The following is a 16363-nucleotide window of genomic DNA, read 5'->3' as shown; positions in this document are numbered from 1 at the left end:
TGATAGATCACTCTCCTGCCCACCCCCTCAACCTGCCCCCCTCCCCTCAACACCCAACCATCATTTCAGGGAGCCTGAGAAATGGCTTAGCCATGTGAGGTTACTCAGGTACCGAAAAGGCTGTGACCCTGTGACCTCCTGAGTCGACCTTCCTGACCCGAACGTCATACTTTCTCCCTCTCCTACAGAAAACAAAAACAAATCTTATCATGCGCCTCTGCGGCTCAAAGGGAAAAAAAGACAGCCCTTATATCAATGTGGTGCTTTGACAATCATCTATCCACATGACCTGTGATTTCTCCGACAGGGTCTGCTTGACACTTACAACAGAGAGGTGACGGCGTGCAGGTTGTCCATCTCTCGCCTCGCCTGCCCTTATCTCCTCTCCTCTCCATCTCTGTCCTCACTCCTCCTTGTGTGCACAACTTAATAAGCAAGCAAGGGGTAGATTCCCATTATGGAAAGCCTGGAAAATGGCCCGGACATTTTCCCCCATATCTGGGATCTCCATCTGGAGAAGGCACTCTCTCTCGCTCTCACTGCCCCCCTCGTCCAATCTCTGTGTGTGTTCTGTTGAGGTTGTGCTGCAGAGATGGCTTTCACTCTCCACTGGCTACAATGAGATTGGCCCACCAGGTTGACTCTATTCGAATCGACAACCCATTTCAATAACGTAACAAAACAGAACAGAGTGGTGATGTTGAATAAAACATTTTTGAGGAGTGCCCAGGGGGCAAGACAGGGGTCTTAAATTATCCAAATCTGTATGATTTTGGAACACTTTAGCAGAAACATAGATTCATCCACACATAACATAATCTTTTCCATATTGATTTAATCATAGCATGTAATTTGGTTAGTTTCCCCCTCCCCCCCTTTGCATTGTCCTGAAGTGCATGCCTGTGTCACTCCTCTCACATCAGTTAAGGCTGCTTCATAACTAGAGTATATAGTTAACAGACTAATAAAGATTACACTGAGGTCAGCAAGTCACTAATCCCCGGCGTTATTAGTAAAAACAAAGCCCACAGCTTTACGCCATGCACCTCATCACATCTGAGCGCCTATGCACGTGCATAAGGTCCGAACATAATATGGTGTGACTTAAACCATACAATGAGAAGAGAAAATAAATATGCTAAGAGCAGCAGGGGTGGACCAGGCCAGGCCTCTGCGGACCTATGTCATCACTCCCTCTGGTCTCGGCTGTGTTCCCCACCCGAGCGAAAGGCTCAATGATTACGGAGGCTCAGCTTCCCTCTAAGAAAGCAAACCGGAGCTGCAGTCCAAACAAGGCCGAGCCAGCAGCGAGGGAGCACTGCTACACCAGGCAGCTCGGGTTTACCGTCGCCTCCGACCTGGCTGGCCCCCGGGCTTGCATTAGTCCCCCAGCCCAGCCTCTCTAGGACAAACAAACAACCACCACTTACACAGTCAGGGACGAGCAGTGAGGCAGAGAGAGCTGGTGCCACCAGCACTGTGTGGAAGGGAACCTGACCCAATTGGATTTGCTTTATCACCCCATATAATGATTCCCAGACTGGCCTGTTCCAGTGGTAGAAAATAAAAATTACAAAAAAAAATCTGCCTGCCATTCTGAGTTTGGCCCAAAATGGGCAGCTCCCCCAAAACAGATGGGGAGGCATCTCAAAAATGTTCTCTGCCTCTGGGGACATGTGGTTTTCCCCATCATTATATAACTGTAAACTCCTGGATGTCAGAGATTGGGGATAATAACTTTCAGATGTTGGCAGCCCAGGCCAATGCTGGGACCTGCTGGATGGGAACGGTTATTTGGCAGAGGGGAGGAAGTCCGAGAGATTAGGACTAAGATGTGACAGGGAGGAAAGTGGATCTGGACTGGAGCTGAGTGGGTCGCCTTAGTCTGTTCCAATGTGTTCGGCATTGCACCGGACCCTAATGATGGCCGTGTGGGAGGCAGAGGCCCGCCATGTGTGTGTGTGCATGTTAGAGAAAGAGACAAATTAATATCAAAACCACAGGAAATCATGTCATCGTGTTAACACGCTGAAATCAAGCTAAAGTGCTCGGGCTTGATCCACCACTTTTAGCATTCCGTTTCAATTTTCAGATAGATTTGATATGACAGTTTTAGCACTCCCCATTGCAGTGCAGATGTGCCACTAATTCAGAAACAGACACACCTCCTTCAATAAATGAGTCCTTATAGAAGTGTCATCCCGTTAAGCCATTTTTATTGGTTTGTCTCGCATGGCGGGAGAGGATCATTGTTCACTGCGGACGTGGTGGCTGGTTGCCGGTATGGTCAAGGTTTGGTCACTTACACTCAAACTCCTCTAATGAAAATGAAACATCTCCTCACATTTTTATATATTCCAGCTGGTCACCACACGGTGAAAAGCACAATCCCGTTTTTCTTCTTTTTAAATATTTTTTCCCCCTTTGCTTTAAAGTATCGATCGCAGTGCTGAACAAGCAGAGGAGTGTTTTTTATTGTAAATCAATACTGATCGATCGGCTGCCTGGGTGTTGAATATGGATCAATATCACACCAGGCTGTGGAGGAGATCTGATTTCAATTGGCAAGAGAAGCCCGCAGCAGGTTTCCATCAAGCGGTAATTCAAGACATGGGAACATAAGTCAGATGGATTGATATAGACTAGCCAGGACCTTTCTTGCCACTGAACCAGCTCAAGGAAATTTCTGTCATATATCATTAACGCAGTTGGGGCAGGCAGTAAAAAAAAAGAGGGGGAGCAGAGTACCTCAGTGACCCTAAATGAAGAGCAGTGGTCAAACATTGAATAAATACTCCATTATTAGCATTTTTTTTAAATAAGAAACTCAAGCGAAACACTAAAATAGACGCTGAAGCTTCACTCTCTTGTGCACACACACACACACCACAGCGTGGTCATGTTTTGTGGAACTTCTGGTACTGATTATGCGGAGGTCAGCTTGAGATTCATACTGTAAGCTGTTATTAATTTACTGAACAAATGTCCTGGAGAAAACTGGTGAATGGTGAAATATTTTCATTACACTTATCATACGCTCCATCTTTATTAAACTTGCACATTTGTTTAATTTAAGCAGCGCAACAAAATACATAATATCATTTAACAGCGTACATGTGTGGGCAAAGTGCATCGAGCATGTGTGTATATGTTTAGCAAAAAAAAAAAAAAAAATCAGGTCACCTCGTTCATTCATCACTTGTTTGTGATTCCTGAAGAGAGGGGCACTGTTCCAAATGACAGCATTGTAAAACAATAAAAACAGAGCTATAGTTAGAAATAACTTGTCACTTTTAATAAATGACACTGGTTCAGGGCTCTTTCTCAGGGGCTTCTCCTCCGATACATCCCAGGCACCCCTGGGGCCAACAGAGCAGCCAGCAGACCAGCTCGTTTCCCCGAGGTAACTGATGACCCTATCCCTGAATTCCCCCATCTTTGTCCTGTGACCTCACACCAGCGGGAGCAGGACCATGTCCGATGAAATCTTCAGACTGCTTCCCATCCTAATCTTGCCCGTGTCACACTACAAATTGCTACATTCAGAAAATGGAAATAGATTGAGGTGGAGATGGGAGGGAGGCAGTGACAGAGGTAGGGAAAAAGGGAAGGATAGGAGGGGAGGGGGAGCGGAGGAGTGTGCATCGACAACCAGTCCCCTAAGAAAAATACTTGAGGAAAGAACGACTCGGGAGATCCCGACAAGGAATCACATCTCAGCGAACATATTGATCTGATTTACAAAACCTCTACTCTAATGCGAAACAAATGGCGTGGGCGTGAACTGGTACTTAACCATAAAACCCCAGCATTACTCCGTCTCCGATGAAATACCACATATATCCCTCACCAGGGCCTAATGTGCTGTTTTACAGCCAGATACGACTGAGGTTGACCCAACAGTTTGTTTGACAATTAGGGGAAACCTAATAAGGATTGAATGGGAGTGAGAACATGCCAAAAGAAAGAAAGGAGACCCTTTTTCACAAAAAAAAAAAAAAAAAAAAGCTAAAAAAAACAACAACACTGGTCTGGGTGACCTAAATGTGATTCACAGAATCAGGAGCTGTTTGACAAAGCTCTTGCGTCATTAATGCTTTGAGAAACTAAACAACGTCTTCCAAACAGCTACAAAGTTTAATTATAAAAGAGAGCTGCTAAATATTTGAGAAAGAGTGGCATGCGTTATTTACTTCAGATTTAATTTCAATAATGTAAGATTTTCACCATGGTGGCTTATTGCAGCAGTGTGTCAGGAAGAAGTGAATAAATCTTAATAGATTGTTTTCTTTCATAATATCAAAATAAATCACTTCCATTGCTCCAGAGCTGGATTTAAATCACATTAACGCAGCGCTAAACCAAGTCAGTGAATGCAACTGTAAACTTTAATAGCATATACGCCCCAAAAAAATCTTTGATAACCTTTTCTTGTTTCTTTTCAGCGTGTGTGTGTGTGTGTGTGTGTGTGTGTGTGTGTGTGTGTGTAACTGTGTGTATACACAACGTCCAGTGTTGCTCTTGGCCCAGCATTCATCCCATCACCCCAGCTCTGGCCTTGTTTCTGTCAGCAGTGAACCAGGGGAGTAAAGAGTGGGGGGGAGCAAGAGAAGGAGAAGAGGAGAAGGAAAGAGGGAAAGAGAAGGGGGTGGTGAAGGGGGGAGGGGTTGTCTCCATGGACAGATGGACTGCTCTTTCTCAACACATGTGGAACCATGTTTCGTCTTTCACTGCCGTCAAGCTGGAGCCGGATCCGTCGCTCTGTTGGCCCGCGCCACTCTTTCGTACAGCACACCTCTCTCTTTAGCACACACACACACACACACACACACACATACACACAAGTGCACAGAAACACACACGCATGCGAGCAAGTGCACGCGCAGGGGACACACACAAAACACACACACGCACACACCACACAAACATCTCAGTCTTTCTCTGCACACATGTTAAAGTCATCACCCCTGCTCAGCGCTAGTAAAACACAACACCCCCGGCTTCTCTGCTGTTGTCAAGTCTTGCCATTAGCTGATGCCACTGGGGAATCCTACCCTAGTGAGGTGGGTCTCCCTCGGGAACGTCAGGCACCACGTTACGTTCAGCCGCCACTCATGTGAACCCAAACATGTGAGCATAATTTGGAAAATATCATTTATACTGTGCGTCTTTGTACGTGTCTTGACATTTACAAACTGCGATAAAACCGACATGAGGGAGGAGGGAATAGAAAACAGGGCGAGAATAATTTGAGGTAATGTTTTGCTTAGTGAACAGTATTACCCAATCCTGGATGTTGGAGCACTGGGAAGGAGGTTCTGGCTCTGGGGCTGCAGAGAGGGTCTGGGTTTCATTTTTCGGCAAGTGCAAGCCAAAGGAGAGCTGCCAAGTACAGCTTTCGCTCTCAACACTTCCTGCTCTTCCTACTCTGGCTCGGGAGGAGACAGGCTTCACTCAAACAGCACGTCGACTTAGGCAGGGGTGGCCAGTTTATTCTCCAATTTCTCAATGGGCGTCAAAAACTCACATCTGTCACATGAATTACACCAAACACGGCCATAAATAAAACGCTGAGATGGAAATAATGTTAAGCCACAAATTAAAAGGTGTGTGCAGGTGTATGCATGCGTGTGTAAACACAGAAAGAGAGCATTTCCTACACACGTTAACAGCTTTAAATGACTCACTGTGAAGCCTGAAAAAAACAGCGCAGGTCCCACAGCTCAGTGGAATAATGTAAAAAATCCAGAAGGAACACCTGCAGCAATCAACTCTCTATCACAACAACAGTGACCCCATCCACTGCATCATTTTCATTATGGATGGTGGGAGTACAATGCGAGATTAACACTACCTACCGAGTGGCATCTTAATTGCCCCGCTACAGATGCAGTGAAAACACGTCATTTAGGTACTTCATAAACAGACTTCTCTTTGCAGGTTATCGAGACAGCCGCTCTGTGAAAACACACCCTCTTTTCCAATGCTGATGTGCAATTAAAATGGTTTTAGAAATCCTCTTTGACAGTCCAGGGCTTAGCCAAAAATGTAAATGACATTAAAGGAGACAATGAATTTAATTTTGTTTAATGTCCCCTTTCGCTGATTCTCATTTACATCACATTTCCACATAAAGGGCTGACCTTATAAATACTGGCATTTGTTCAGCTTTTGGAGGTAATCACGGTTTTGCAAAAACCAGATGGGAGCACACAAATTTTCCGATTTGTTTCTTAGAAGGCCGAGGGAACCACATGTGAGACGTTCTTAGGCTGCGCTCTTTTGTTTCTGGTAAACAACTTGACAACAAGTCAAGTGCACTCTGGGAAATGACCTCGTAGGTGTTCCACAAATGAACGATAACGCAAAGTCATTTAGAAAATACAGGCTCACTAATGAGGGACATAACGGAAAGCTAAGCAAAATTTACATTAGGCCAAAATTTAATCGCATTAACACACGAACAGGTGCGGTGAGGCCTTTATAAATGAGCTAAATGAATAAAAGCCTCCCACAGCACAACCATGTGTGCTGACCAAAAAAAAAAGAGACAAGGGGAAAAATAAGGGAAAAAACAAGTCAATGTCATGAATTATTCAGTGGCTGGGCTGCACTCCAAAGGTCAGTGCTCTTTGACCTTTGTGACAGGAAGTGAAAGGGAGTGCCGTAGCCGCTGGAATAAATGGAGCTGACATGTTTAGATCTGGACTAGAATCCGTTTTTCGAATGGCAGCGTAAATTGACACAAGATGTTAAACTGTATGAACATACATTAAATTCAAAATTCATATGTGGGTAGAATACACAGTGATAACACATTCTCTCTCTGTGTCTGTCTCCATTCTGCTTGCATAAATTGCTCCGGCTTCTCAGAGTAAAATGTGACCTTTGAACCCTGACACGCAGAATGAGTCATTTTCTCTCCTCTTTCAACAACATGTGCTGTCTTATTACAAAATCCATGTGTAAGCCTGAACAATGTATCTAATCTTTCACACAAGAGAAGACAAAGTCAATATGCAAGAGAGTGAAGACAGATACCAGACCAGGAGAGTCATCGCAAATTGAGTTATGTTTGGCTATACACTACTTGCACTGTAAATGGGAAAACCATCTAATCAGATATTGGGTACCTCATCACTATAATTCTAAAGACTCAAATTACCGACTGAATAAACGTACACCCCCACTTACTTTAAGGCACCATTAACTTATAAATGTGACATCTGTAGCACTGCTGGATTTATAAAGGGGAGAGATGATTATAGCGAACTGCAAAGCGCTGCGGTCAAAGCAAAAGCGCTGCAATTAGTCACAAGATAAATTTACTGTTTCTTTTATTTAATGTAAGCACCAACTTTGATTTTTTTTTTCTTGCAAAAGTACACTCACGCTGTTGAAATACAAAAGTTTTTTTTTTTGCGGAGTAAAATATGTACTGACTTTTCCAAACGATGTTGAAATTTGAGTCACAACACCCAAATGCAACAAAAATAGGCTCTTTCTTCATCCAAAAAGGAGTATGAATAATGCAAGGGCATCAAATGTAAGTGCTGAAATATTTAAAGACCAAGCAGTGCTGAAACTTTGTGACAGCTGTTGGGCCTATATCTAACCAACTTTTTTTTTAAGAGAATCCTTCCTCTTCAAAAATCTGAGTGAAAATCTGTATCAAAACTCTGAGAGAAAATAGGGTAAACAGATGTCTGGCTTGACCGCAGGAAAATAGGACACATTTGGAATGATAAGTTTCCCAAACTCCGTTGGATATGCCAGATCCATGGGAACGCCAGTTAATGTCTTGCTAGATGCCAGCTAGCTGTGTGCGCTTTCCCCTCTTACCATCTGGGAAAATGTTACAGCGAATGAACGCCATCAATGATTCACTCCAAATCTGTTTCTTAAGGTTCGGCCATGCTACTGTTTCTCTGGGAAATGTGGCAGTGCTAGCTGGTTTTCATACTGTAATTGTAGACAGATGAGACATGCCTGATTCAACAATCAAACCTCTCCTCTAGGTTTATGTCACTCAACTATGTTCTACTCAATTGGAAATAATCAGTTTCTGCCAGCAGCGACCGCAGCACAGGTGCCTGTAATGATGTGCATGAGAAAATGACAGATGTAACAGAAATGGCTGTAAAACATGGAAGCTTTAACTAAAAGCTTACCCATATGCACAGCGGGAATAGTCAAGTAATTGCGGTAAATAGTCTACAGTGTGCTCTGGCCATGTCCGTAACTCTTGCTAAACCCTGCAACCTTTCACAAGCACCCCTCTCTGCGAGCCTCCTCCAGTCACTGGGAACCTGTGTGGGTCTGTTAGGGTGAGCTGACGGGCTCATAGTTACGACATGGAGACAATGGGAGGGTCTAATGAGGAACATATGCTTTTGTGTTTCAACAGAGCCGCTCATTGTGCAAGGAAAGGGATACTCTACTCCTATTCAGACTCGTCACAATGAAAATCCGAGCCCTCCCTGAGCCAGTTGAGCTTACAATATCCATCCGCTTCTTTTTTCTCCTGTTCTTTTTTTTCCCATCCCTCTTTCTTGACTTTAATTCTCCATGCATTCATTTTGCTTATTGTACTTATGTTACATGTTTTGTCCCGCAGATTGAAGAACAATGGTGTGCGAAACTCTAAGCAGTAAAAGGCAGCAGAGCAACACAAAGCAAACATGAAAGCAGCGGAAATTAAGCAAAGTAGACGTCTCAAGTTATATGTTAATGCTCGCACTGTCACTAACAAATGCACCTGACTAATAAATTAAGCAAGATACCAGATACTGCAAAATAAAAAAAAGCTCTATCCTGACATTGTCCGAAACACCTCAGTTTTTTTTTTTTTGCAAGCACTGTGATTGTCAAGCATAAAAGCATAACATAAGAGCAGCGTGCGCGCGTACAAGTATGTTTGTGTCCTCGTCTTGTGTGTGCGTCTACGTGTGTCTGTGTGAGTTTGAGTTCAGACAGCAGTAGCGCTGGTAATCCATCCAGGCTCCCAGGGCAGCCAGCTCCTACTTCCTGATGCATGAGAAGCCGCTGGAGTGGAGTGGCAGCAACAACTGCTCAGCCCTATTTGATTACTAATAAGAGAGTTGTCCCCTCTGTCAGATACCAGGCATTCTCCACTAAGCAAACAGTGATTCCGGCTAGTCAAACATTAGCATTGCTGTCTCTCCCTACTACGTGGTGAGAGTTACATTGAGATCGACGCTCAAACTACACCCCCTACCTCACCCCTATATCCCCCACGCACACACATATACACACACACTAAACTACCTAAACATATTCACACTGACCGGGACGTATAGTATATTCACAGTGTGAGAAAAATGTCAATGCCTGAAAGAAGACCATTTATTCTCCCTCTTTAGAAGGTGATGAAGGTAATATAAATGTGGCAGATGTAACTTCCCCTGAAGGTGCAGAACAAAACAGCAGACATAAAATGTTTATCCCTTCTTAAACGAAACTTTAATGGCATCTAGCTCACAGCTAACATTGAGAGAAGGAAACAGTCAATGAAAAACAACTATTGACAGTGTAAGCATCACTGTCGTAAACAAAGAAGGGAAGCCAGCCAAATAAATGTGAAGTTGCCTAAGCTAATTAGGTGTATTCCCAGCATGATCCTCTAGTGATTGAACCACCTGTGATTGAACAAACCCTATCCAGGTGGTGACCGCCCCTCGGTGCACAGGTACCTGGGAAAGACGCCCCTCAGCCACTCACACAGAATCACCCACAGTTCCCACACTGTGGGCTGTAAGATGCAAGTCAGCCCAACTGGGCTGTCTGGCACGCCGGGAGGGAACTCATTTGTTCACAAGCTCATCCGTGTACCTGCTCATCCACTCAGTCACTCATCCATTTAGTCACTCAGACACTCATTCACTTATTCATTCGGTAGAAGAAGCTGCACACAGCCTACCTGTCAATGATCACAGGGTCTGATGGAGTCTCGTTCCTGTTTCCACAGCTTTTCTTGTCACAGCATCGGCTATAGGAACATAGACAGTGTGTTTCAGAAACAAGCAATACTTTGCTAAATAAATAAAAATAAATAAATAATGCACACAAAAGCACATACATTTATTAAGTGCCTAGGAGTGGTTTTGATATCGGGAAAAAAAATTGCCATGAGATTTCCTTCACTCAATCTATCCATTCCATTGATGCTGATGGCTGATAAAAATGGTGAAAACAACATGTTGTGTTGTTTGGCTTAGTGTTGGAGGGGAGGGGAGTGGGGATTGGGCCAGGAGGCAGGGGAGTCACTTTTCACAGCTTCAGCTTTTGTTTACCTCTAATTGCCAAGCTGCTATTTCTGAGGGAGATGCAAGGTGCCACCCTCAACCAATATTTCTGCAGGGCATTTATCAATTATGGCCTCAAAAGCACTAATCTATCTTCCACCACATGTTTCAGCCATCTCGCCCCTATAAGCCTATAGCTAGCTGCCTTTCACTTCTTTGATTGGGACTTGAATCAAAACTGCAAAAATAAACAAATACATCATTCTAGCTTCCATTTGAAATGAAAACATATAAACATATGTGAATAAGATTGATTTATGCCATATGGTGCCGAAAGAAAAACAAAGATTTTGTGCAAAGCTACTGTCAGTCAAGCACACATTATTTAAATATGTCTGATTTACATGACTTTCTAGCAGGAGTAATAAAGATGTGTTTTATAGCTGTGGCGCTGCAGTGTATTAGAGCAAAAATATAATTCAAAAAACACATGTATTACATGCCTAAAAAATAACACATAATAAGATATCAAGAGATTATTCTTATTATAAATGTTCTTATTATGTAGATCTTCTTATCTGATAATAGGTGAAGTAGTTCTTTATTCAGCAGCAAAACGCACTTCCTCTTGACAAAAAAAATATTACCTCTAGAGCACGAGCATATTCAACGTGTCACAAATAAGTGATGGATGCATGTATAAATTGAGCGTGAGTGATGAGTTTATGCATGGAAAAAGACAAATCATTCTCAGCTCTCATGCTGCACTTGCTCTCAACCAGTAACTTGAACAATGCACCGGTGCAACAAAGGAGAGGTTAACCGACAGTATCCGAATTCAATGTTCACAAAGCTCATGCTGAGCTCAACAATAACAACAAAAGGCGTTTTTCCTTTTAGTATCAATGACACCGCTGAATAGCAGCGCAATATGAGAGGTTGAGATTTATGTGGTTAAATGACGCTAAAAGGCTCGCTGATCATTGTTGACAGGTGGGATCAACCGAGAACTGACTCTGTGCTAAAAAGGGAAAAAAAAAAACTGATACATGGCATGCAACGTCTATGCATAACTTAACAGAAAACACATTGTCTCTGGCAGGCTTAAATGATGACATACAATTCTTAGAATATTAAAATAAATAAAGTGAAAATTAAAAAACATAACTTATGTACCGTGTCACTGACTGTTTATTATACACTCAATTTCCTTTCACTGGAAAAGACAGTCAGTTCATTCTCACTGTCATATTCGTATTCATATCAAAGTTGAATCACATCATATCAAAGTTAGAAATGACAGCAGCTCTCTCTCTGTGGTTGCTGAAGGACCACAGGACAGTCTGGATTGCTGCATCACATCATGAGTGTCAAAACTTATTGAAGGGGAGGGAATTACTTTTTGCCTGGATCTGCAAAATGGACAGAGCAAAAAATAATGCTTACCTGCACATAATTTCATGGGTAAGAAGAACTCTGCACATTTCTGGATTCTTGTCCTGGCCCTCATAAACTATGGCCTTTAAAAGGAAAATGAGGTGGAAACAAAGTGAGAAAAACAGTCATCTCTTAAACACATATTAATTCACACAAAAAAATATCACAAATAATTAGATCAACTTATCTGCTGTTTTTGCACTTAATAAAATAAATCAGGGCATGAATACACATAATCTTAAAACAACAGAATATATTAACAGAGTGCAAAGGCTAAGTGATGAATATGGTTAATATAATTACAGTGATATTATAAATGATATTAATACATATAAACATCAACCTAAATAAACAATTATAAAAATAACTATGACCAATAACAATAATATGTCTAGTGCCTGTAACAATATAAATTCTAATTATAAAATGCATGGTAATGATTATAATAATAATAAATTGTATTTTTTTATTAATCTAGATAATATCCTGTGGCTCAGAGAGACAGACAGAGAAAGAGAGAGAGACAGAGAGATTTTCATAAGGAGAGATCCAATAGAAGTGTCATCAATATGCTTATAATCTGGGGATATTTGGGGGAAAGTGTTAATGGGCAATCTGTTGTTTATTTTGAGCCGCTAACAATGATCTTTCTGTGGATAAAAAGCGGTGTCTGGCGGTACGGTTGAGTAATTTTTGAGCATTGGCTGAAACAGATGGCGTGGAGCTATCAGTTCTGCCGCTCTTCTCCTCTCCCTCCCTCGATCCCTCCCTCCTTCTTCCATTTCTAAGGATAGACACTTCACTCCCTCGTATACTGAACCGGCACCAAGTGCAGACAGGCAAAGCTGCACATTATTGAATTAATACTTTAAAATAAATAAAAATTATTAAATAAGCAGCGTGATTTTTTTACTCGATGTTTCCATGCTATCAATATTTTTTTATTATTTTTTCTGGCACGCATGAGGCCAATAAGAGGAGTTTCTTTTTTATTTTAAAAGTGACATATCTGAACCAGGTCGCATCACTCTATTTTTTTTAAAACTGTCCTACTTGACCTGATGTATTTTTTTTCCCTTTTTTTTTTTTTAAAGGAACCGGGCGATTATCTATATTGGTTTGATTTATGTCGCTGTTTGCAGCTGTAGAAACAGAAATCCATAAATTGCTTGTTCTGCGTCATTGACTCGGATCATTCGCACAGGAATGTTGTCTGTGACCAGTGGCTCAGGCTGCACGGCTCTATTGAGAAAAAGCTGCACCTAAACCCTCGATTTAATAACAAAACACGAGCTGGAGAGCTGAAATAACGCTGTCTGATTTTATCCCCACAATTATAATTCACTTTAGAAATCTTTGCGTTGACTTGAAATGCGCGTTAAGACTTATAAATAACATTTTACGCGCTGGGCTCTGGGTTAAAAGTCAGACCAATGTTTGTGGGGAATAAAAGTGAACTGCACCTCCGCCAAAATATTAATATTAATATATATAAATATTACACATTTTAAAAAATATTTATTTGACCTCTGACTCTTTGCAGGAAAAGTCAAATCAGATCATATGGAGCAGACGTGCTGTTTAAATTTTAATGTGAGCCTACAAAGACTCAGAGTAAAATTGACTTTAGAGTGTTGCAATATGATATGGACAAATGTAAACAGGCAAAATGGAAGCTGTCTCTTCTTGTTACACAGGTAATTTGATTTTTTTTTGTGCCACAACTTCCATTTTGCAAGGATTTTTTTTGGCTGCATGTTTCTCAGGGGTGACGATTTGCACGGCGTGTTAAAGGTTTTTGCACAAGTAAGCCATGCATGTGAGCAGTTTGAACAAGTGTAACAGCAGCTTACCTGCTTCGTCATGGAATCGATTAACCGTATGTAAAGATCCTGTTCTGTTCTGACGCCTGGGGAGAGAAGAAGAGTACTTGTCAGTTTTTTAGGAATTATGGGTAATAATTGTTTTTTAAAATGAAACACTCCAAAATAAAAGTTTGGTAATATGCATGTAAAGTTTTGCTATATATAATTTAAAATATATATATAGCAAACAGACAGTGATTTGTAAAATTATCACATTGGGTTTTTTTGTAAATAAAAAAGAATGTTTTAATTTTTATTGCATGTTTTTTTTTTTTTTTTTTTTTTTGCAGACTGAGAAACTCGTTGTTTGTATTTGCACGTGTTTGCAAAATATTAAAGTCACTTGAACTCACCATTGCTGTACAATAACTGTAGTTTGTAATGTATCCCATTGTTAGTTTTTTCACTGGTTGGTTCCTGCAGAAAACAACAGTTTGTGAAAATCAGCATCAACACAACAACTGACTAAATATTTATGTGCAAAAGCAGAGAATCAGCTGTAAAACGACTCTCTGTCATGCACGAATTGAGTTTAAAATAATAATATTACACGTGACTTCCCCCTTTAGTAACCCATTGCCATTTCTGAGAACATAATTTCGATACATGTGCTGATTATGTACAGGGGGTGCACGTTATTTTTCTAAAATACAACCGCTTACTTTTTCTTTCTCCACAAAGTCCACAAAAGCTGTCCTTTCGATCTCCACGGGCTGACCCTGTCTGTCATACAGCGCCAGGACGAAATGGAAAAAATTGGATTTTCTGAGGTTGGAAGGGGGCTGCTTTTCATAATGTGCCCGTGCCAAGCCGACACCGCTGCGGGGAGAAAACAAGAGACCATGTCGGTTAAGCACCGGACACCGGGGATACTAGATGATGGAGAAGCTGATGGAAACATTGGAGATGCAGAAGCACGCTTGAGTACGGGGGAGATTTCTTGATTTGTCACAATAATGGGTAATCTGATGTAATGAAAGAAGGGAAAGCCGAAGGGGGGGCATTTATTGGGAGACCGTAATTGATACAGAGTATTCAGGGGATTGAGGGGTCGATATGATGAGGAGGGAATGCGTGAGAAAAATCAGATGCTTTTGGCATGCGTACCTTTGGGCGGCTGTGTTTGCATCCACCACCCCAGCTGTGTGCATCCAGGAGCGGACCGAGTTCAGTCCACCGAGCGGTTCCTCCTTCATCGTCGTCCCACCCCGCGGTATAGTTTCCTGAATTCCAAACATTTAGGAGAATTTGCGTGAAAAAGAGCCTCCTGCGAAATTAGGGAAATAAACGTCCAAGCGTGTTATCCTTTAGGGTTTTTTTTTCACGGGATAAGTAGCGAGAGCCGATTCAGACTTGCGAGGGAAAACCCGGTCCACAGGTCTTGCCTCCCTCTTCAGTCCGTCCGATGTGAACAATTCTCAAAGTGCTGTACTTAGTTAGAGCGGTATCCACAGACTGGAAAAGTGAATTGTTCAATAGACAAGATTTTTTGTGTTGCTATTGTTCCTCTTTGTTTTTCTTTTCTTTTTTTGTGCTATTCACAGAAAAATCGATGGCAGTTGTTTGTGTTTGTGGGTGATGCTGCTCTCAAAGTGCCCACATCCCTGAAGCACCGCATCCAAAACCTTCAGGACTTCTTGTTGAATAAAAAACCCACTCCTGAAAAGGTGCTGCTGCTTCTCCACAAGACAAACACAGGCAAAGGCTGATCACCAGTGGAGGTGTTCCTAGTACACAGGAGAGGTGGATAAGGGGCCCTTTCGCGTCGTGCAGGATGGATGGGAACATGCAAAACTAAGCCCTCTTTCCCCGAGGACTGAAATCTTTCCCGGGAGCCAAAACTCTAAACCCACGGGAGAGGCGCTGTCAGAATATGACGCTGAAGGGGCGTGGTTTTGCCCAAATATGGAGCTGTGACGGTTCCTGTCAGGCAGTGGCGCTCCTCTGTACGGGTACAGCCCTATAGTGCAGCAGCCTGAGAACACTCATTCGCTCCACTTTTCCTCTTGCTTAGGCCCTATATGTGGTGAGTTTGATTTTTTTAATGATATGGAAAATTCATCCGGGTGTAACCATCACACATAATGAGAAAAAATAAAAAAAATAATACATAATAATAACTCGGAATTCAGGATTCATTGCTTATTATTTTTTTAGCTGGCCGAATGATTGCAATTTCCGTGATTAGTTTTATTATAATAGATTAAAAATAATAGTATTTGACATATTTATTCGATTAAATTTGTTATCATTATTACAAATTGGCTTGATGAGATTGTTTGTGCACTAATGTATCGGAAGCATCTCAATAGCTGCGTAAATACAGGCCATAAATCATATATCAATGATGGCTGATCATGTTTCCTTATATTGTGCTTTTTTAACTTTATGCTGCGTGTTATTTTATTGTAATTAAATTGTAATTAATTTAACGCCGATTTCAGAGAATAACACATGATTATAAATCTACTAATTCGCATTAAATTTTCATTTGGAATTTAAAAAAAACAACAACAACAGATTATTGACTTTTAATTGTTTTTCTTTGTTTTGCAAAGCAGAGGATATCTGTATTTATAGCGGCATAATTTATGAACAAAGTTTGCTCAGCATCCATATTATTAATGTGAAGAGAAATCAATCACCTCGCTGTGCCATTTACAGAAGATAAAGTCAGATGTTCTGACCTCTTTTTATGGGCTAAAAATCAGAGCCACAGTGACATTAAACAAACTTCAGATAATCCATGGTTCTGTGTCTTCTTTATTTCATGCACGTCCTGTAAAAATCAGTAAT

The 16363-nt window shown here is 41.6% G+C and overlaps 1 protein-coding gene across 4 annotated transcripts in view; it reads right to left on the bottom strand.

The window, feature by feature from the left end:
• ebf3b (EBF transcription factor 3b) overlaps nt 1-16363 on the bottom strand; it is a 68753-nt gene extending 52390 nt beyond the window's left edge. For all 4 annotated transcript variants that reach the window (XM_059359135.1, XM_059359137.1, XM_059359136.1 and 1 more), the window contains exons 1-6: nt 14675-16363; nt 14230-14386; nt 13921-13984; nt 13556-13611; nt 11712-11785; nt 9941-10009 (exon numbers count right to left, since the gene is read on the bottom strand). In XM_059359135.1, coding sequence (XP_059215118.1) covers nt 9941-10009; nt 11712-11785; nt 13556-13611; nt 13921-13984; nt 14230-14386; nt 14675-14805 — 551 coding nt within the window. In that variant the 5' untranslated portion in view covers nt 14806-16363. The remainder of the gene's footprint in view (nt 1-9940; nt 10010-11711; nt 11786-13555; nt 13612-13920; nt 13985-14229; nt 14387-14674) is intronic.

This window comes from Centropristis striata, chromosome 20 (genome assembly GCF_030273125.1).
Source record: "Centropristis striata isolate RG_2023a ecotype Rhode Island chromosome 20, C.striata_1.0, whole genome shotgun sequence".
Classification (NCBI taxonomy): Eukaryota; Metazoa; Chordata; class Actinopteri; order Perciformes; family Serranidae; genus Centropristis; species Centropristis striata.
This window is presented reverse-complemented; position numbering and strand designations above follow the sequence as displayed.